General features: G+C 45.9%; 1 protein-coding gene across 2 annotated transcripts in view; it reads left to right on the top strand.

The window, feature by feature from the left end:
* The window catches only part of LOC115192511 (polypeptide N-acetylgalactosaminyltransferase 14), a 126,750-nt gene that overhangs the window by 85,812 nt on the left and 18,129 nt on the right, over positions 1-22,809 (top strand). For both annotated transcript variants that reach the window (XM_029751111.1, XM_029751119.1), the window contains 4 exons: positions 12,342-12,463; positions 15,226-15,313; positions 16,743-16,827; positions 22,251-22,354. In XM_029751111.1, coding sequence (XP_029606971.1) covers positions 12,342-12,463; positions 15,226-15,313; positions 16,743-16,827; positions 22,251-22,354 — 399 coding nt within the window. The remainder of the gene's footprint in view (positions 1-12,341; positions 12,464-15,225; positions 15,314-16,742; positions 16,828-22,250; positions 22,355-22,809) is intronic.

Here is a 22,809-nt window from a genome sequence, read left to right on the forward strand (position 1 = left end):
TGCTCTCGATGTTGCAGCTGTAGAACCTTTTGAGGATCTCAGGACCCATGCCAAATCTTTTTAGTTTCCTGAGGGGCAATAGGCTTTGTCGTGGCCTCTTCACGACTGTCTTGGTGTGTTTGGACCATTCTAGTTTGTTGTTGATGTGGACACCAAGGAACTTGAAGCTCTCAACCTGCTCCACTACAGCCCCGTCGATGAGAATGGGGATGTGCTCGGTCCTCCTTTTCCTGTAGTCCACAATAATCTCCTTAGTCTTGGTTACGTTGAGGGATAGGTTGTTATTCTGGCACCACCTGGCCAGGTCTCAGACTTCCTCCCTATAGGCTGTCTCGTCGTTGTCGGTGATCACTGTTGTGTCGTCTGCAAACTTAATGATGGTGTTAGAGTCGTGCCTGGCCATGCAGTTGTGGGTGAACAGGGAGTACAGGAGGGGACTGAGTACGCACCCCTGGGGAGCTCCAGTGTTGAGGATCAGCGTGGCAGATGTGTTGCTATCTACCCTCACCACCTGGGGGCGGCCGTCAGGAAGTCCAGGATCCAGTTGTAAAGGGAGGTGTTTAGTCCCAGGATCCTTAGCTTAGTGATGAGCTATGAGGGTACTATGGTGTTGAACGCTGAGATGTAGTTAATGAATAGCATTCTCACATAAGTGTTCCTTTTGTCCAGGTGGGAAAGGGCAGTGTAGAGTGCAATAGAGATTGCAACATCTGTGGATCTGTTTGGGCGGTATACAAATTGGAGTGGGTCTAGGGTTTCTGGGATGATGGTGTTGATGTGAGCCATTACCAACCTTTCAAAGCACTTAATGGCTACCGACATGAATGCTACGGGTCTGTAGTCATTTAGGCAGGTTTCCTTTGTGTTCTTGGGCACAGGGACTATGGTGGTCTGCTTGAAACTAGTTGGTATTACAGACTCAATCAGGGACATGTTGAAAATGTCAGTGAAGACACCTGCCAGTTGGTCAGCACATGATCGGAGCACAAGTCCTGGTAATCCGTCTGGCCCCGCAGCCTTGTGTATGTTGACCTGTTTAAAGGTCTTACTCACGTCGGCTACGGAGAGCGTGATCACACAGTCATCCGGAAAAGCTGATGCTCTCATGCATGCCTCAGTGTTGCTTGCCTCGAAGCGAGCATAGAAGTGATTTAGCTTGTCTGGTAGGCTCATGTCACTGGGCAGCTCGCAGCTGTGCTTCCCTTTGTAGTCTGTATTAGTTTGCAAGCCCTGCCACATAAGACGAGCGTCAGAGCCGGTGTAGTATGATTCAATCTTAGCCCTGTATTGATGCTGTGCCTGTTTGATGGTTCGTTGCAGGGCATAGCAGGATTTCTTGTAAGCTTCCGGGTTAGAGTCCCGCACCTTGAAAGTGGCAGCTCTACCCTTTAGCTCAGTGCGAATGTTGCCTGTAATCCATGGCTTCTGGTTGGGGTATGTACGTACAGTCACTGTGGGGACGACGTCCTCGATGCACTCCTCAATGCCATCGGAAGAATCCCAGAACATGTTCCAGTCTGTGATAGCAAAACAGTCCTGTAGTTTAGCATCTGCTTCATCTGACCACTTGTTTATAGACTGAGTCACTGGTGCTTCCTGCTTCAATCTATGCTTGTGGATAGAGTTGTGGTCAGATTTACCAAATGGAGGGCGAGGGAGAGCTTTGTACGCGTCTCTGTGTGTGGAGTACAGGTGATCTAGAATTTCTTTCCCTCTGGTTGCACATTTAACATGTTGATGGAAATTTGGAATAACTGATTTAAGTTTCCCTGCATTAAAGTCTCCGGCCACTAGGAGCGCCGCCTCTGGGTGGGTGGTTTCCTGTTTGCTTATTTCCTTATACAGCTGACTGAGTGCAGTCTTAGGGCCAGCATCTGTCTGTGGTGGTAAATAAACAGCCACGAAAAGTATAGCTGAAAACTCTCTAGGCAAGTAGTGTGGCCTGCAATTTATCACAATATACTCTACTTCAGGCGAGCAAAATCTAGAGACATCTTTAGATTTCGTGCACCAGCTGTTGTTTACAAATATGCACAGACCGCCTCCCCTCGTCTTACCGGAGTGTGCTGTTCTATCTTGTCGCTGCAGCGTGTATCTCGCTAGCTGAATATCCATGTCGTCATTCAGCCACGATTCCGTGAAACATAGGATATTACAGTTTTTGATATCCCGTTGGTAGGATATTCGTGATCATACCTCGTCCAGTTTATTGTCCAATGATTGCACGTTGGCGAGTAGTATTGACGGTAACGGGCAGCTTTCCCACTCACCTTTTCCGGGTCCTGACCAGGCATCCGGCTCTTTGTCCTCTGTACCTGCGTCGCTTCCTCTTGCAAATAACGGGGATGTCGGCCCTGCTGGGTGTTTGGAGAATGTCTTGTGCGTCTTGTTTTTTTAAGAAAAAATCTTTGTCTAATCCGAGGTGAGTGATCGCTGTCCTGATATCCAGAAGCTCTTTTTTTGCCGTAAGATACAATTGTAGAAACATTATGTACAAAATAAGTTACAAATGTGTATGAGAGTGTGAGTTGGAAGCAGACGTTACATCTACAGTGTACATGTGATGGTAGAGTTTGCAAAACAAATGGATCCCGATTGATACAAATCATTATAATATAATTGTGCCAGGAGGCCTACTTTGCCGTCATAATTTAATTGGGAAGGTTTTTTTGTGAAACCCTATAGAAATGTCCATTCAAACAGCACATGATGACTGAACTGCACACAACAAAGATTCAACTAAGACTTCTGACCAAAGTTTTTCATTACCTGGTTTGCATACCCATTGCTGCCTTCGCATTTACTGGCAGATATCATAAGTTTAAAAACGTCTTTCCTACCTACTCTAGTACACCTTATGTCCACCAGATGCATCAAACTCTTCGCGTTTCAGCGGAAGTCATTAATTGTCAATGTAGCAGTCCACAACGCTACGTTGGGGATGCCGCACTAGGCTGCAGTGCATTCTGTGTACCGCATGCTTTCAATATTTTCAGCTTGTGCGTTTGTTTACCATGCAGTGGTACAAATGGAAGTACAGTCACAGACTTGAACTAGCTAGCGTTTAGCTACTGGAAAGCGAAGAACATGTGTGAAGTACGGAAAATCTTGGCTAGATATATGGAAAAATAAAATGTATATGCATCTGGTAGCCTACACAATCGGCCCGCCTACACAATCGCGGGCCGATTGTGTAGGCTACTTTGTGCATGATTTCTCTATTCTACTACATAGGCTAATTGATATGGTGGATACTTCCACTACACTACTTTGATACACACCAGTGGGGATTAAGAAGTGAGAATATATTATACGGCATATACTGTACCTGCGTATAGCCCCACTACACCGCTGGCTGTGAGACAAGAGAGTAGATTCAGGGAGGTGTTGACACGAGAGGTTTGGATTTGAGTATTATGTGGTGATGCTATACAAGTATTCACACCCCTTCACTTTTTCCACATTTTGTTGTGTTACAGCCTGAATTTAAAATGGATTAATGAAGATGTTTTTGTCACTGGCCTATACACAATACCCCATAATGTGAAAGTGGAATTATGTTTTTCAAACAACAAAAAAATATTAATAATCTGAATTGTCCTAAGTCAATAAGTATTCAACCCTTTTGTTATGGCAAGCCTAGATAAGTTCAGGAGTAAAAATGCACTTAACAAGTCACATAATAAGTAGCATGGACTCACTCTGTGTGCAATAATATTGTTTAACAGGGTTTTTGAATGACAACCTCATCTCTGTACCCCACTCATACAATTGTCTATAAGGTCCCTCAGTCGAGCAGTGAATTTTAAACACAGATTCAACCACAAAGACCAGAGAGGTTTTCCAATGCCTCGCAAAAAGAAGGGCACCTATTGGTAAATGAGTAAAAAAAAAGAAGCAGCAATATCCCTTTGAACATGGTGAAGTTATTAATCACACTTTTGATGGTGTATCAATACACCCAGTCACTACGAAGATACAGGCATCCTTCCTAACTCAGTTGCCATAGAGGAAGGAAACCACTCAGGGATTTCACCAAGAGGCCAATGGTGACTTTAAAACAGTTACAGAGTTTAATGGCTGTGAAAGGAGAAAACTTCACAATACTAACCTAATTGACAGAGTGAAAAGAAGGAAGCCTGTAAAGATTTAAAAATTGTCCAAAAACTGCATCCTGTTTGCAACAAGGCACTAAAATAATGTGGCAAAGCAATTCACTTTTTGTCCTGAATACAAAGTGTTATGTTTTGGGCAAATCCAATACAACACATTACTGAGTGCCACTCTCCATATTTCCAATTATAGTGGTGGCTGTATCATGTTATGGGTATGGGGGGGGTGAAAAATTAAGGAAATGGAGCTAAGCACAGGCAAAATCCTAGAGGAAAACCTGGTTCAGTCTGCTTTCCACCAGACACTGGGAAATAAATTCACCTTTCAGTAGGAATACAACAAACACTGCATTTAACCATGGCAAGGTGACTGGAAATATGGTTGAATACAAACAGTGTAGTTATTCCCTCCACAAGGCAATCAAACAGGCAAAACGTCAGTACAGAGACAAAGTGGAGTTGCAATTCAACAGCTCAGACATGAGACGTATGTGGCAGGGTCTACAGACAATCACAGATTACAAAGGGAAAACCAGCCACGTCGCGGACACCGACGACTTGCTTCCGGACAAGCTAAACACCTTCGCCCTCTTTGAGGATAACATAGTGCCCCCGACGCGGCCCGCTCCCAAGGACTGTGGGCTCTCGTTCTCCGTGGCCGACGTGAGTAAGACATTTAAGCGTGTTAACCCTTACAAGGCTGCCGGCCCAGATGGCATCCTTAGCCACATCCTCAGAGCATGCGCAGACCAGTTGGCTGGAGTGTTTACGGACATATTTAATCTCTCCCTATCCCAGTCTGCTGGCCCCACTTGCTTTAAGATGTCCACCATTGTTCCTGTACCCAAGAAAGCAAAGGTAACTGAACTAAATGACTATCGCCCCGTAGCACTCACTTCTGTCATCATGAAGTGCTTTGAGAGGCTAGTTAAGGATCATATCACCCTAGACCCTCTTCAATTTGCTTACCACCCCAATAGATCCACAAACGATGCAATCACCGGGGGCACACTGCCTGCCCTCCAGGACACCTAAAGCACCCGATGTCACAGGAAGGCCAAAAAGATCATCAAGGACAACAACCACCCGAGCCACGGCCTGTTCACCCCGCTATCATCCAGAAGGCGATGTCAGTAGAGGTGCATTGAAGCTGGGACTGAGAGACTGAAAAACAGATTCCATCTTAAGGCCATCAGACTGTTAAATAGCCATGACTAGCCGGCTATCACCCGGTTACTCAACTCTGCACCTTAGAGGCTGCTGCCCTATGTAAATAGACATGAAATCACTGGTCACTTTAATAATGTCTACATACTGCTTTACTCATTTCATATGTATATACTGAATTCCATTCTACTGTATTTTAGTCAATGCCACTCCGACATTGCTCGTCCTAATATTTATATATTTCTTAATTCCATTCTTTACTTTTAGATTTGTGTGTGTTGTTGTGAATTGTTAGATACTACTGCAGTGTTGGAGCAAGTAACACAAACATTTCGCTACATCCACAATAACATCTGCGAAATATGGGTATGTGATCAATGATGTTGGATTTGATTTGATTTGAAATCTACACTGGATTTGCTTACCAAGAAGACAGTGAATGTTCCTGAGTGGCAGGAACATTCACTGTTCCAGTTTTGACTTAAATCTACTTGAAAATCTGTGGCAAGACCTGAAAATGGTTGTCTAGCAATGATCAACATCGAATTTGACAGAGCTTGAAGAATTTTGAAAATAATAATGTGCAAATGTTGCACAATCCAGGTGTGGAACGCTCTTAGAGACTTACCCAGAAAGACACAGCTGTAAAAGCTGCCAAAAGTGCTTCTACAAAGTATTGACTCAAGGGTGTGGATATTTATGCAAATGAGATACTTATGTAAATTAGATACTTCTGTTTTTCATTTTCAATATATTTGCATAAATTAAAAACATGTTTTCACTTTGTCATTATGGGGTATTGTGTGTAGATGGTTGAGAAAAAAAATCTATTTAATCCATTTTGAATTTAGGCTGTAACACAACAAAATGTAGAAAAAGTCAAGGGGTGTGAACACTTTCTGAAGGCACAGTATGTGTCATAGATACATCATGATCCCATCTAGACAACGTGTGAATCTAGTCTGTGTATCTCTATAATATATTATATCAACACATCAAAAGGTTGACTGGTATACAGTCTGAGCACCACTAAACAGAAAACTATTAGATTGCATTATGAGTCATTGTTTTCAGGAAACTCATATGTCATGATGATTATTTTGCAGCTCCCTGTGTCACCTTTTATATAAATCCACAGGGGTGTTCTCAGTGATGCCATATAAATAGCTTTTAAATAGAATAGTTTTAAAAAGCAAACTGAAAAACGCTGAAAAGCAGCATGTGCAGCTCTCTAGTTAAAAGCCCTCCACCCGTTCTGTCTGTGCTTGCCTGTTAAGGCAGAGAGTCATCAGATTCAGCACATTATACAGTCTGAAGTGAAATATAAAGTTGAAAAGCTGAGAGGTGGAATCAGACAGTAACGAGATGCAGATTGCTGTGCGTGGATAGAGGTGCCCCAGCGCTCAAAGGCGTTTGAAGTTCCCCTGATAGGTGGGTTCAGTAGAGGGGTAATGGATATGAACCCCATCTCACCTCACAGGCTGACAATCTGACATCCCAAAATATCCAAAAGCAGTTTCACCTAGTAACACCAAGGAGTATGGATACTATCTGACAGCAACCACCTCAGGTACTGTATAATACAGGAAGATATGGGGCTGTTTTGATCATTGTTGAAGCCTTTAGTGTCTTAAAGTATTTAATGGTCGACTGGCGCAATAGACTGTTGTCATTGCCAAACATTTTCTTGTACTTTTATGTATTTTATGTTTATTCCCCTAGTTGTCATTGTACTCAGTGCAAGCGTGACTGAAATGCATGAAGCCTCCTCTTGCAAACAAACCTAAAACCCAGTGTACCTTCTTGACTTGTTCTCAGCCTGTGACAGATAAGGGGGGGGGGGGGGGGGGGGGGGTGATGTGACAGAGGTGACAGAGCATGGATTATATCGTAAAACCCCTTCTAGAATAGTGATTAGGAGCCCTGGTATGAAGAAGAGAGATAATAAACAGCAAAAAAAGAAACGTCCCTTTTTCAAGACCCTGTCTTTCAAAGATAATTTGTAAAAATCCAAATAACTTCACAGATCTTCATTGTAAAGGGTTTAAACACTGTTTCCTATGCTTTTTCAATGAACCATAAACAATTAATGAACATGCACCTGTGGAACGGTCATTAAGACACTAACAGCTTACAGACGGTAGGTAATTAAGGTCACAGTTATGAAAACTTAGGACACTAAAGAGCCTTTTCTAATGACCCTGAATCACACCAAAAGACAGATGCCCAGGGTCCCTGCTCATCTGCGTGAATGTGCCTTAGGCATGCTGCAAGGAGGCATGAGTACTGCAGATGTGGCCAGGGCAATAAATTGCAATGTCCGTACTGTGAGACGCCTAAGACAGCACTACAGGGAGACGGGACAGACAGCTGATCGTCCTCGCAGTGGCAGACCACATGTAACAACACCTGCACAGGATCAGTACATCCGAACATCACACCTGCGGGACAAGTACAGGATGGCAATAACAACTGCCCGAGTTACACCAGGAACACACAATCCCTCCATCAGTGCTCAGACTGTCTGCAATAGGCTGAGAGAGGCTGGACTGAGGGCTTGTAGGCCTGTTGTATGGCAGGTCCTCACCAGACATCACCGGCAAAAACGTCGCCTATGGGCACAAACCCACCGTCGCTGGACCAGACAGGACTGGCAAAAAGTGCTCTTCACTGACGAGTCGCGGTTTTGTCTCACCAGGGGTGATGGTCGGATTCGCGTTTATCGTCGAAGGAATGAGCATTACACCGAGGCCTGTACTCTGGAGCGGGATCGATTTGGAGGTGGAGGGTCCGTCATGGTCTGGGGCGATGTGTCACAGCATCATCGGACTGAGCTTGTTGTCATTGCAGGCAATCTCAACACTGTATGTTACAGGGAAGACATCCTCCTCCCTCATGCGGTACCCTTCCTGCAGGCTCATCCTGACATGACCCTCCAGCATGACAATGCCACCAGCCATACAGCTCGTTCTGTGTGTGATTTCCTGCAAGACAGGAATGTCCGTGTTCTGCCATGGCCAGCGAAGAGCCCAGATCTCAATCCCATTGAGCACGTCTGGGACCTGTTGGATCGGAGGGTGAGGGCTAGGGCCATTCCCCCCAGAAATGTCCGGGAACTTGTTGGTGCCTTGGTGGAAGAGTGGGGTAACATCTCACAGCAAGAACTGGTACATCTGGTGCAGTCCATGAGGAGGAGATGCACTGCAGTACTTAATGCAGCTCGTGGCCACACCAGATACTGACTGTTACTTTTGATTTTGACCCCCCCTTTGTTCAGGGACACATTATTCCATTTTTGTCTGTGGAACTTGTTCAGTTTATGTCTCAGTTGTTGAATCTTGTTATGTTCATACAAATATTTACACATGTTAAGTTTGCTGAAAATAAATGTAGTTGACAGTGAGAGGACGTTTCTTTTTTTGCTGAGTTTAGGTGAAGCTTTTCAGTGATTGTCTGTTTGGAAATATGGACCTAGCTCATCTGAAAACGCCATTGATCTGGCAGGGTCAATGCAGGGTCAATGCAGGAACATCATCAAACAGTGAGTGGGTGTGGGGAGAAACAGAGGGGTGGTCCTCTGTAGCTCAGTTGTAAGAACATGGCTCTTGCAATGCCAGGATAGTGTGTTCGTTTCCCAGCACCACCCATACATAAAACATGTATGCACGCATGACTGTGAGTGCATTTTGGATGAAAGCGTCTGCTGAATGGCATATATTATATTAAGGGTGAAGGTGGTGTGGGGGGAGTATGAAAGAGTGTGGCGATGAGGAGGGGTGCTGAAGGGGCTAGGGAAGGAGTGGGTGATGGTGTTTATATACGACAGCGTTACAGTTTAATGGAACCCATTTGGACGGGGCCTCTGCCACACTATGATTGCTCAGTAGGTTGGTCGTTGTAATGACGGATAGTCCTCTGGGCCATTTATGTGTGCAGCTGTGAGTTTTTTTTAGAGCGCTGCAATCACAGGTCTGCCTGTCGCGACCTGCCATTGCTTGCTAACATTTTTCATTCGGACCCTGGGATTGATATTGGCTTTTACGGGTCACTTATGAACATGCGTGGCAGGTAGCCTAGTGGTTAAGAAGTGTTGGCCCAGTAACTGAAAGGTTGCTGGTTCAAATCCCTGGGCCGACTAGTTGAGAACTCTGTTGATGTACCATTGAGCAAGGCACTTAACCCTAATTGCTCCTGTAAGTCACTCTGGATAAGAGTGTCTGCAAAGTTACTTAAATGTAATGTTGATGAGGGAGCACATTTTAATGGAATGGAATGGGATGATGATGATTTGAAATCTGTAGCCCACAAGTGCTGTTAGAAATAGCTGTTCTCGTGTATGTCGTTGTGGCGAGACATGAGTGTGAGGCATTATGGGTAATTAGATTCCAGCTGTACTAATGAAAAGCAGAGCCCTCTAATCTCAAGACGACAACTACCAAGATTCCACCCATAACAATAAGAAATGTCTCTCCGATAATACCTAATCAAGTGAGAAAGTCATTACAACACCAGTTAGATTGTATCTTTAAACCAATTCAGGGGTTTTCTCAAAAACAAATGGTGTCACTAGGCTGTTGTTATGCAGTCCTTTTTTTTCTCCTGGAGCTGGAGGTTTCATTAGCCACCCTCAGTGTTCCACTACAGCGTTGATGAGCGTGTTTGTGTGTAGGGCCTGGGTGTAGTTAACAGTCTTTAATGCTACAAACAGCAGAAACTGTTATGCAATGTCACCTCTATCAGGCTTCAGTAGTGAATGTAATCACTATGCACACACACACACACACACACACACACACACACACACACACACACACACACACACACACACACACACACACACACACACACACACACACACACACACACACACACACACACACACACACACACAAATTCTTTCTTCTCACTCACTCTCTCTCGCTCTCTTTCTTTCCCTCTCTCTCTCCTTCTCTCTCCCTCTTGCTTTCTCTCTCTCACTCTGGTCTGTAAAGGCATCTACCACAGTAACCCTCCTTGAACACGAGCTCTGTTCTGTACAGAGTCAGGCTTCCCCTAGCAACTGTTGAGGGGAGGTGAGCTCAGCCATCCAGAAAAGAAAGTGTTATTGAGGATGAAATGGGTTTTTTAATTGGCTGGAGTCCCGGCGTAGTGCGGAACTTACAGGGGAGTCCTGCAGTTCCATACAATGACACTCCGTCCTATGTCAGGGGCTATTGATTTCGCTCTTTAGACCAGACAGAATGTCTGATCATTGAGACTTCTTAACAGTGTGATGTCCCCATTTAGACCCTCATCTCTAAGGGCTGTAATTGCTTCGCTGCACCATAAACAGACACAAATGGCTTTTTTAAAACCTCCCTTGTCTCCACACATGAAATGGACAATACAGGGACTTCACTGTGTTCAGAGTATCTGAGAAGAAACACTTTCAAAATCATATTTGACAGTGGTTGGGTTTAGACACGGTGGTTGGGTTTAGACACGGTGGTTGGGTTTAGACACGGCGGTTGGGTTTAGACACGGCGGTTGAGTTTAGACACGGCGGTTGGGTTTAGACACGGCGGTTGGGTTTAAACACGGCGGTTGAGTTTAGACACGGCGGTTGGGTTTAGACACGGCGGTTGGGTTTAAACACGGTGGTTTGGTTTAAACACGGTGGTTGGGTTTAAACACGGCGGTTGAGTTTAGACACGGCGGTTGAGTTTAGACACGGTGGTTGGGTTTAAACACGGTGGTTGAGTTTAGACACGGTGGTTGGGTTTAAACACGGCGGTTGAGTTTAGACACGGCGGTTGGGTTTAAACACGGTGGTTGGGTTTAATTACGGTGGTTGGGTTTAAACACGGTGGTTGGGTTTAGACACGGTGGTTGGGTTTAGACACGGTGGTTGGGTTTAAACACGGTGGTTGGGTTTAAACACGGTGGTTGGGTTTAAACACGGTGGTTGGGTTTAAACACGGTGGTTTGGTTTAGACACGGTGGTTGGGTTTAGACACGGTGGTTGGGTTTAGACACGGTGGTTGAGTTTAGACACGGTGGTTGAGTTTAGACACGGTGGTTGAGTTTAGACACGGTGGTTGGGTTTAGACACGGTGGTTGGGTTTAAACACGGTGGTTGGGTTTAGACACGGTGGTTGGGTTTAGACACGGTGGTTGGGTTTAGACACGGTGGTTGGGTTTAAACACGGTGGTTGGGTTTAGACACGGTGGTTGGGTTTAAACACGGTGATTTGGTTTAGTCACGGTGGTTGGGTTTAGACACGGTGGTTGGGTTTAAACACGGTGGTTGGGTTTAGACACGGTGGTTGTGTTTAGACACGGTGGTTGGGTTTAAACACGATGGTTGGGTTTAGACACGGTGGTTGGGTTTAGACACGGTGGTCGGGTTTAAACACGGTGGTCGGGTTTAAACACGGTGGTTGGGTTTAGACACGGTGGTTGGGTTTAGACACGGTGGTTGGGTTTAAACACGATGGTTGGGTTTAGACACGGTGGTTGGGTTTAGACACGGTGGTTGGGTTTAGACACGGTGGTTGGGTTTAGACACGGTGGTTGGGTTTAAACATGGCTGTTGAGTTTAGACACGGTGGTTGGGTTTAGACACGGTGGTTGGGTTTAAACACGGTGGTTGGGTTTAAACACGGTGGTAGGGTTTAGACACGGTGGTTGTGGTTTAAACACGATGGTTGGGTTTAGACACGGTGGTTGGGTTTAAACACGATGGTTGGGTTTAGACACGGTGGTTGGGTTTAGACACGGTGGTTGGGTTTAGACACGGTGGTTGGGTTTAGACACGGTGGTTGGGTTTAAACACGATGGTTGGGTTTAGACACGGTGGTTGGGTTTAGACACGGTGGTTGGGTTTAGACACGGTGGTTGGGTTGAGAAACGGTGGTTGGGTTTAAACATGGCGGTTGAGTTTAGACACGGTGGTTGGGTTTAAACATGGTGGTTGGGTTTAGACACAGACAGACACAGGTAGGTAGACACACATGTATAGTGCACACACACACAGCAGTGGTTAGAGATGACAATCTCCCTTTCTTTACCCCTCTTTGACAGGTCTGATCCGCTCCAGGGTTCGTGGGGCGGACGCGGCTAAGGCCGGGGTCCTGACCTTCCTGGACAGTCACTGTGAGGTCAACAAAGACTGGCTGCCTCCGCTGCTCCAGAGGATCAAAGAGGTACAGTACAGGCAGTGACACATCCTACATCTACAGTAACAGTACAGGCAGTGACACATCCTACATCTACAGTAACAGTACAGGCAGTGACACATCCTACATCTACAGTAACAGTACAGGCAGTGACGCATCCTACATCTACAGTAACAGTATAGGCAGTGACACATCCTACATCTACAGTAACAGTACAGGCAGTGACACTACATCTACAGTAACAGTACAGGCAGTGACACATCCTACATCTACAGTAACAGTACAGGCAATGACACTACACCTACAGTAACAGTACAGGCAGTGACACATCCTACATCTACAGTAACAGTACAGGCAGTGACGCATCCTACATCTACAGTAACAGTACAGGCAGTGACGCATCCTACATCTACAGTAACAGTATAGGCAGTGACACATTCTACATCTACAGTAACAGTACAGGCAGTGACACTACATCTACAGTAACAGTACAGGCAGTGAGACATCCTACATCTACAGTAACAGTACAGGCAATGACACTACACCTACAGTAACAGTACAGGCAGTGACACATCCTACATCTACAGTAACAGTACAGGCAATGACACTACATCTACAGTAACAGTACAGGCAGTGACACATCCTACATTCCTACATCTACAGTAACAGTACAGGCAGTGACACATCCTACATCTACAGTTCCAGTACAGGCAGTGACACATCCTAGGCGTACTCTACACCTTCTGATGGATAACCCAGAATAGAAAGAAAATCCACCCCATTCACCTATACCCTTTTGACATCATTCTCCCTGAACAAAATAAAGTTTCTTGGGATCTTGAGACACAAACTGCCACCCTCCAATGAACTCCAATGTGTATTTCTCCTTTTTGACAGTATACACTTCACACTAACATGAAGGAAGAAAACCCTCCCCCTACTCTCCTACACATGCTTTCTCTTGTTGGCATATTTCTATATCTCCAGAAATGAATGATAAACTCCCTCCTAGTTTGTGTTGAAGTGGAGCGTTGTGTGTTGTGAACTGTCAGTCTCAGTGACCAGCACCAACGGCACTCCAGAGCTCTTAGTGCTGCTGACGCGAGAGTGGTGTGACTGGGGTGAAAATGGCAGCTTACCTTCTGCTGTTCCGCTGATTGCCCCTAATCTGGAATAAGTGCAGGACTCCCTCCATTTACACCAACAGCACTCTTCTGTCTCTGTCTCATCCCTCCATCTCCCCATCTCCCCCAGGCTAAGACAGAGGACTGACGGTTGACTCTCTCTCGCCTTAAAAGCTCTTATACGGATATGCTGCTTTCTAAACATTGAAAGAGGCCTATGACTAATGCTTACATGTTATATTCAATTATATGCTAACCTTAATGCATGTCTGACTTCAAAGTGCTGTCTGAATCTTAATGCCCTGGTGCAGCTGCTGATGTCTGGCCTTCAGTTCTCGAAAACTTGCCAACATTATTTTGGATTGGCACTGCGAGGCATATCACAGGAAGTTATAAAATATACAGTATGTGTTAATACAGGAAGCTCTTGTCTACAAACAATCAAAACATGAAAAGAAGCAGGATTGATTTTGTTCTGAGGGAGTCATCCATCACTGTCCTCATATATACATATTTATTTGAAAATGTATTACTTATTGATTTGTGTAAATGCAGGCACAAAGACAGATGTATAGTATTCACGACACACCACACTGCTGTAATAGACCATTCCTCTCAGAGCCGCATAATCTCTGAGAAGAGAAGGATATTTGCAATTGGTTAAAAGGGATTTGATGACTATGTATTCTTGTGTCCTGGGAAACATACCCCTGCAGTCTTGGGAAGGATGGGTGCCAGTCAAGGCGAATCACCTTGACTGAACACCATGGCAGAGAGAGAGAGAGAGAAAGAGAATACAAGAGGGAAAGAGGGGGGAATAGAGAGATGGGAGAAAACAAATATTTTTGAAGAAGAGCATATGTGAGACATGAGCTGAACGGGATGCTGAAGCTGAGGAGGCAAATCAAATGTCAGATGATGCGGTCAGACCGCCCTGGATGCTGCCTGTCACAGTGTGTGTGTGTGTGTGTGTGTGTGTGTGTGTGTGTGTGTGTGTGTGTGTGTGTGTGTGTGTGTCAGCAGCTGAAGATGATTCTGTTGTGGGCTTTGACTGTGACTGGGCTTGTGTCTGCCTGTCAGCGCTAACTAGTTTGTGTGTGTGTGAACGCTGACTGGTGTGTGAGAGTGTTTGTTTGCATGGGTGTGTGTGTGAAGACTATTTCGAGACATGACTTTCACACACCGCCCGTTAACCTCCTCTTCACTCTGTCTGATCTGATCAAAGACACTGATCGATGTACAGTACCTTAGATTAGCTGGGCAGCCAAGGGTGAAAGACAATGAGCCTGGGACACTGTCAAATCTTTCAAGTAATGCTAAGGGCAGTTCATCAAGAAGTGCAGCACAATGTATCACATTTCCTAAAGGTAGGCATTCTACCATGTTATTTCCTTGTCCTCAAGCGACTTGTAAATTAGCTCCAGAGCATTGACTGGAACATCATCCAACCTTCTGTGTGACCTACTGTATGAACATAATGCATGTTTAATCAGTGCCCTGCAGCACATCAATGCCCCTCATTACACCCACACCTTCCTCATTGACTTCAGCTGCTGAACTGTAAATAATGAATACTGAATCACACCCCGTTATTACCGTATGTCCCATTGTTACTGTATGTTTTGAACATGGTCTCTGACTCCAGTCTCTCTCTTGTCTCCCCAGGACCCCACCTGTGTGGTGAGCCCAGTGATCGACATCATTAACATGGATACATTCGCTTACGTAGCAGCCTCCTCTGACCTCCGTGGAGGTATAGCGCTATTAGGGCTTGACCTCCCCGTCTTCATCGCTCTCTCCACATCTGTGTCCCTCCCTCTTTCATCTCTTCATCTCCAGCCCTCTTTCCACCCCTGTCTAGTGTCTCCCTCTCTCCAATGACTCATCCATCTTTCCATCCCTCACTCCTGACCCCATCCCTCTCTCCTTTCTCTTTCCCTCCCCCAGGCTACCAGGTCTCCATTAACTGGCTAGTTGAGGCTATTCACACACACACACACACACACACACACACACACACACACACACACACACACACACACACACACACACACACACACACACACACACACACACACACACACACACACACACACACACACACACACACACACACTTATGCACACACACACATACACACACACACATACACACACAGCCAGATGAACAGATCCCAGAGAACTGGATACGACAATTAATGGAGCTGATACTCCTAGGCCTCAGATTGGATATTTAAATTATTGAAGGAGCCATCTGTCATAACATGAAAAAGTTGTGGCGTCAATAGAGCCACATTGATCCACTGAAACCCGGCCCTGCCTGCCTGCAGACTGCTGCGCTAACACTCCTGGGTCTGCCTGCCAAATCAGACCCTCTCTCTCTCTCTCTCCCCTGCACACACACACACACACACACACACACACACACACACACACACACACTGAGACGCGCACAGAAACACACATGGGCACGTATGCGTTCGCAGACGCACACACATACACACGTCTATACTCACACACATGCAGACACATCTATACATACAGTAGGTATGTACTTTATCAATTGAGCAAATATGCATTGGTCTTCTCATGCATATATTTGGAGACATCAAGGGCACTGCATCTGTCTCAGGACAAGACGGGCTGGGCTATTAAAAAGCTCTTGTGTAAAGGTCATTCCAAAGGGTCAGGCCAGATCAGCCATTAGCCAATGAGCCATAATCAGCTATAATTAATCATTTGAGTAATTAAATAGGAGACGTTAGCAAGAATGGTGGCTGAAATTATTGACAGTGTTCTGTCAGAGATTAATAAAGCATGTGATGAAAGAAGGGGGCTTCTGTGGATGTGAGGCTGCTGCAGCGTTTATAATCGACCCCGCCTTAACAGTCCACCCTCCTCCTCACCCCTCTCTTCCCATTATCCTTTTGTTATTAATCGTTTGGTCCCCTTCTCTCTGACCTGCACTGAGCTCTCCTGACCCGTCTCCCTTTCTTTTCTCAACTATTGTTCTTCCTCACTCTCTTTCCATATCTCTCCTTCTTCAAAATCTTCATTCTGACCTGCAATGCTCTCCTCCTGACCCTCCTCTGATTTACCCTCCCTCTCTCTCTCTCTCTCTCTCCCTCCCTCTCTCCTTCCCAGTTCTTGTTGTGATTATCTCTCTCTCGCTCTCTGCCGCAGGCTTCGACTGGAGTCTACATTTCAAGTGGGAGCAGTTGTCTGCTGAACAGAAAGCCAGGAGAGCTGACCCCACCGAACCCATTAAGTAAGTGAAAGGAGGCATAAAGACGGATATTAGGGGATGGTCTGGCTCCAGATGAGAGGAGAGGGATGGAGCGATGGAGCAGGGAAGTAGGAGACGAGGGGTTGCCCTGCTTGCCTGCCTGGCCATCCATCCCTCCGTCCTCAAGTCCAGTGACCGGCAGCATGCAGCCATGCTCTTTCTTTTTCATCTGATGGAGCAGCAGGGGAATGAATTCTCTCCCTGAGGTCTTTCACTGCACTGTGATCCAAACAGTCCATCAGGGGAGAGAGAGGGAGAGGCGGACTAGAAAGCAGCACCTGAAAGAGGCAGTTAAACCATTGATCGCTGCAGAGATAGCAGCAGCACGATTAATGAGAAAGCAGCCCAAAGGAGTTCAGAGGAGACCGGACCACAGCCGATTAAAGCACCTTTGCATTATTTCGTCCAAAGAGATGTGCTCCTCTTTAATTCTCCTGGCCCCAGGTGGCTCTGAATCCGGGGCAGATTATTTTAATGCTTGGCTAGAATGATTGATTGATCTCTCTCACACATCTCTCTTTCTTTCACTCTCTGTCTCTATCTCTGTTCATTTCCCGTCATAATTATAACCCAGGTACAGGAAGGAGCATCTTTTCTAAGGAAAGACTTGATACTGTTGTCACTCTGCATAAATGCTAATGTGTGTTTCCATGATGAATATTCACCATGCTGTGCGGGGCTTGAGAGCCTTGGCTCCTGCCAGTCTGACACACCATGCAGTACGTCAGGGCTGGGGACAGTGTCACAGAGATGCTGGGCTGTGGGCTAACATCTTCCCTCCACTTGAGAAATGAGGTAGACAGTGAGCCTCTCCACTTGGCTCCCTCAGCCCTGCTCAGAGCAATCTGGAGGGCCTCTCTCATCTCCCCTCCTCCTCTCCTCGCTTCTTTCTGTTTTGTTCCTTTTCCTCCCCTCCCATCGTTTCCTCTTCCCACTTCTTGAAGAGGAAACTCCTAATCTCTCTGTCTCTTCCTCCTTTCGCACCTCTCTTCTCCTCCTTTCTCCCGTCTTCTATTATTTCTCTCCCTCTCGTCTAGTTTCCCATTCATACTTCCATCCTTCATCCCTTCCTCTCTTCTCATCTTCTGTTCTTCTCCTCTCCCCTCTTCTCCTGATGAGTGTCTATGGTCCACTACCCTACATCCCTCTGCGCCGACCCCAAACCCTTGAGCTGTCAGTGGGGGTGTTAGAGTAATGAGATCCCCTAATAGCCTAGGCACAGACCCAGGCCTGGTAGGAACTGATCCCACATCAGGCTCGCAGTGTGGCCCATGTGCCACAGACTGGTGCAGCGTCACATGGCTTCTGCTCCTCACACTGGCACAGATAGACAACCAGATAGAGACGTGGATAAGGACGCGCGCACGCACACGCACACAAACACAGACACAGCCACTGTAGCAGCCTACTTACCATGGAGTGGTGGGACTGAAACTGAGACGGCATCAGAGCTGGTGTTGAAAGAGGCTAAAGAGGCACAGATGGTGGGATCATGGGGTGCCAGTGTGTGTGCGTGTGTGTGTGTGTGTGTGTGTGCATTTCACAGGAGAACGGGCTCGTAGTAATGACTGGAGCGGAATCGGTGGAATGGTATCAAATACATGAAACGCATAGTTTCCATGTGTTTAATGCCATTCCATTTGCTCCGTTCCAGCCATTATTATGAGCCATTCTCCCCTCAGCAGCCTCCACTGGTGCTTGTATGTGTTGTTTGTGTGCGTGCAGTGTTCGCGAGTTAAGGGCAGAGGAAACAGATTCACTACGATGCATTGCCATTCACTCTTCATTGTATCAACTCAATAATACACTTCACTCAAAGAACACTGCAAACTACACTTCACAGAGCATTTTGAGTCACAAATGTGTCATTATCCACCATCTTCCAGCTCTTACTAACCTGCCGCTGTCCTATAGCTGCCTACACATCATCATCCAGTCATTCAGTCAGTCATTCAGTCAGTCATTCAGTCCCATCATCATCTGTTTTGTCATGGTGGGGGGGAGTCGATTTATGGACAGTCTGAACAAAGTGGGATCTGAAAATGGAGGCAGCAACAGTAGTTAATGGCAGACAGCAATAACTAAGCAGGATTTGGTGATGTGCCTCAGGGTTTTACAGCATTGTCCAACGATGATGATTTCCTCCTGTAATGCTCTGTTCGGTTGTTACGACAACACTCATTCAGTCTGGCAGATATTTATGTTGCAGCAGGCGAAATATACAACAAAGGATGTCTCTCGCTGCAAAATAAAGAAGCATCACGTTGTCTGTTTTATTGTGTGAGCTTTCTCATTTGGCTTTCTCATAAAGCTGTTTCTGACTTTATGCTGATATACGTGTTTAGTAGACTGAATCAATAAATCATGAATCATTATGTTTACTATCAGAAATAGTGTGTCCTGATGCAAGGCTTGAAATGCAGGAGGAAAACATGCAGCCTAAAGCTGTTCAGGATGCAGCCAAGGTCATTGTTGGTGAGGGTTGTATTTTGTCCACCAAAAGTATGTGGACATCTGCTCGTCGAACATCTCATTCCAAAATCATGGGCATTACTATGGGGTTGGTCCCCCCTTTGCTGCTATATCAGCGGGGACTTGCTTCCATTCAGCCACAAGAGCATTAGTGAGGTCACGCACTGATGTTGGGCGATTAGGCCTGGCTCGCAGTCGGCATTCCAATTCATCCCAAAGGTGTTCGATGGGGTTGAGGTCAGGGCTCTGTGCAGGCCAGTCAAGTTCTTCCAGACCGATCTCGACAAACCATTTCTGTATGGACCTTGCTTTGTGCACAGGGGAATTGTAATGCTGAATCAGGAAAGGGCCTTCCCCAAACTGTTGCCACAAAGTTGAAAGCACAGAATCGTCTAGAATGTCATTGTATGCTATAGTGTTAAGATTCCTCTTCACTGGAACTAAGGTGCCTAGCCCGAATCATGAAAAACAGCCCCAGACCATTATGCCTCCTCCACCACACTTTACAGTTGGCACTATGCTTTGGGGCAGGTAGCGTTCTCCTGGCATCCGCCAAACCCAGATTCATCCATTGGACTGCCAGATGGTGAAGCATGATTCATCACTCCAGAGAACACGATTCAACTGAGTCCAATTATGGCGAGCTTTACACCACTCCAGCCGACGCTTGGCATTTCGCATGGTGATCTTAGACTTGTGTGTGGCTGCTTGGCCATGGAAACCCATTTCATGAAGCTCCCGATGAACAGTTCTTGTGCTGACGTTGCTTCCAGAGGCAGTTTGGAACTCGGTAGCTAAGCGTTTCGGCACTCGGCGGTCCTGTCCTGCGAGCTTGTGTGGCCTCCCACTTCACGTCTGAGCCGTTGCTCCTAGACATTTCCTTGTCACAATAACAGCACTTACAGTTGACCGGGGCAGCTCTTGCAGCGCAGACATTTGACAAACTGACTTGTTGGAAAAGTGGCATCTTACGACGGTGCCACGTTCAAAGTCACTGAGCTCTCCATTCTACTGCCACTGTTTGTCTATGGAGAGTGCATGGCTGTGTTGCCGATTTTATACACCTGTCAGCAACAGGTGTGGCTCAAATAGCCGAATCCACTAATTTCAAGGGGTGTCCATGTACTTTTCTATATATAGTGTTTCTTTTAGTTGCTACCTTTAGTAGTCTCAAGTGCACTCCGGAGACGTTACAGATGACCAGAGAAAGTAGTATTGCCTCCAGAATCAATTCCCCTCCCCTGTCATCATTGGTCCAACCAAATGACTCAAGTTCTGCAGACAAAGACAGGAAATGAGAAACAGCTGAAAATGAATGTGGAGAATGTTTCTGACCCCAGAGAGCATCATGGCATGTCTATTCTAGATAGGAGACAATGCTCCTCATCTTTCAAAAAGCAAAGCAGGTGAATTGAAAATGGCTTGCCTTAAAGTCAGCAACACGAGGAGGCCTCTCTCTCTCTAGCTACACTTAGAAAAAAGGGTTCCAAAAGGGTTCTTTGGCTGTCAACATAGGACAACCCTTTTTCCTTTTTGGTTCCAGGTAGAACTCTTTTGGGTTCCATGTAGAACCTTCTGTGGAAAGGGATTTACAGTGCCTTCGGAAAGTATTCAGACCCCTTGACTTTTTCCACCATTTTGTTACGTTACAACCTTATTCTAAAATGATTTTTTTTAAATGGTTTATCCTCCTCAATCTACACACAGTACCCCATAATGACAAATCGAAAACAGGTTTGTAGACATTTTTGCACTTTTATAAAAAAACAAAAACAGAAATACCTTATTTACATAAGTATTCAAACCCTTTGCTATGAGACTAAAAAAGAACGGATCAAAGTATAGAGAGATCCTTAATGAAAACCTGCTCCAGAGCAGGACCTCGGACTGGGGTGAAGTTTCACCACCAACAGGACAATGGCCCTAAACACACAGCCAAGACAGCACAGGAGTGGCTTCGGGACAAGTCTCTGAATGTCCTTGAGTGGCCCAGCGGATTTGAACCCGATCAAACATCTCTGGAGAGACCTGAAAATAGCTGTGCAGCAACGCTCCCCATCCAACCTGACAGAGCTTGAGAGGATCTGCAGAGAAGAATGGGAGAAACTCCCCAAATACAGGTGTGCCAAGCTTGTAGCGTCATACCCAGGAAGACTTGAGGCTGTATTCGCTGCCAACGGTGCTTCAACAAAGTTCTGAGTAAAGGGTTCAAAATACTTATGTAAATGTGACATTTCCATTTTTTATTTGTAATAAATTATGCTTTGTCATTATGGGCTATTGTTTGTAGATCGATGATGGACAAAAAAATTATAATCCATTTTTGAATAAGGCTGTAACCTAACAAAATGTGGAAAAAGTCAAGGGGTCTGAATACTTTCCGAAGGCACTGTACATGGAACCCAAAAGGGTTCTACCTGGAACCCTTATCCTATGGGGACAGAACTGTTTTAGATCTTTTTTTTCTCTCTCCTCTCTGACCTCTATTTCTTTCTGCCTTTGTTCGATCCTGCGCTGAGTGAATTGTGTTAGATAGGTCCCGGTTGGCACTCCATGGAGGGCCTGGGTGCAGCTTCAGCTTCTGCCTGATAATGAGAAGGTATCCTCTTACACGTCTCACTGGGCCTCTGCTTGTCAGCCGGCCCGGCCCTGCCCGCCCCGCCCGTCTGCCCCGGCTGGCTCCTGTATCACTCAATCAATTTACATTTTACTCAGCGGCTCCCACGCGCTCACTGGGCCTGGCTGGGACAGCGTCATTATTCACATCAGCAACACTCAGCCGGGTGGAGACGGAGAGGGTTTAGATAGAAGTTCGGACTCTTCTACCATAATGTGTTCTTAGTGTCTACAAAAACATCCAACAAACTACCTAGTCTATCCATCCAGTCAACGTATTGTGATATAATACTCTTGGAATTCTCTCTCTCCTGCAGGACGCCTATCATCGCCGGAGGGCTGTTTGTGATTGACAAGTCGTGGTTCAACCACCTGGGGAAGTATGACACAGCCATGGACATCTGGGGCGGGGAGAACTTTGGTGAGTGAGTCAGCTGACTGGGCAGGAGCTGGGTTGAGGGGATGATGCTGTTGTGTGTGCCTTAGAGCACCTGAATTGTAGCAGCGTGTTAGTCTGCCAGCACTAGTAGCCTGCCTCTATAGCTGACACAATTCTTTCAGTCTGGCCTTCGCCAAGGCCTTCGCCTTGAGACCGTTTCTTACTAAAGCGGGACAGTTGATTTATTGTGTTTGGGTTTGTAATGGTCATTACCACAGTCCCAAACCCCAAACAAGTGTCAAGTGATACTTTTTCAAATCAATCAAACTCTCTCCATATGATGGGCTTCAAACATTTATTGTGTAGTTAAAACACCAACGGTCAAGAAGACACAAATATTAAGCGGAACTTTATATGACCAATCATTGACCAGCATAACACCACACCGCTGTGAAACAAGCTAGAGAGAGTGTAACATTGCAGTTATTCCAGTCCTA

Source organism: Salmo trutta, chromosome 1, assembly GCF_901001165.1.
Source record: "Salmo trutta chromosome 1, fSalTru1.1, whole genome shotgun sequence".
Taxonomy (NCBI): Eukaryota; Metazoa; Chordata; class Actinopteri; order Salmoniformes; family Salmonidae; genus Salmo; species Salmo trutta.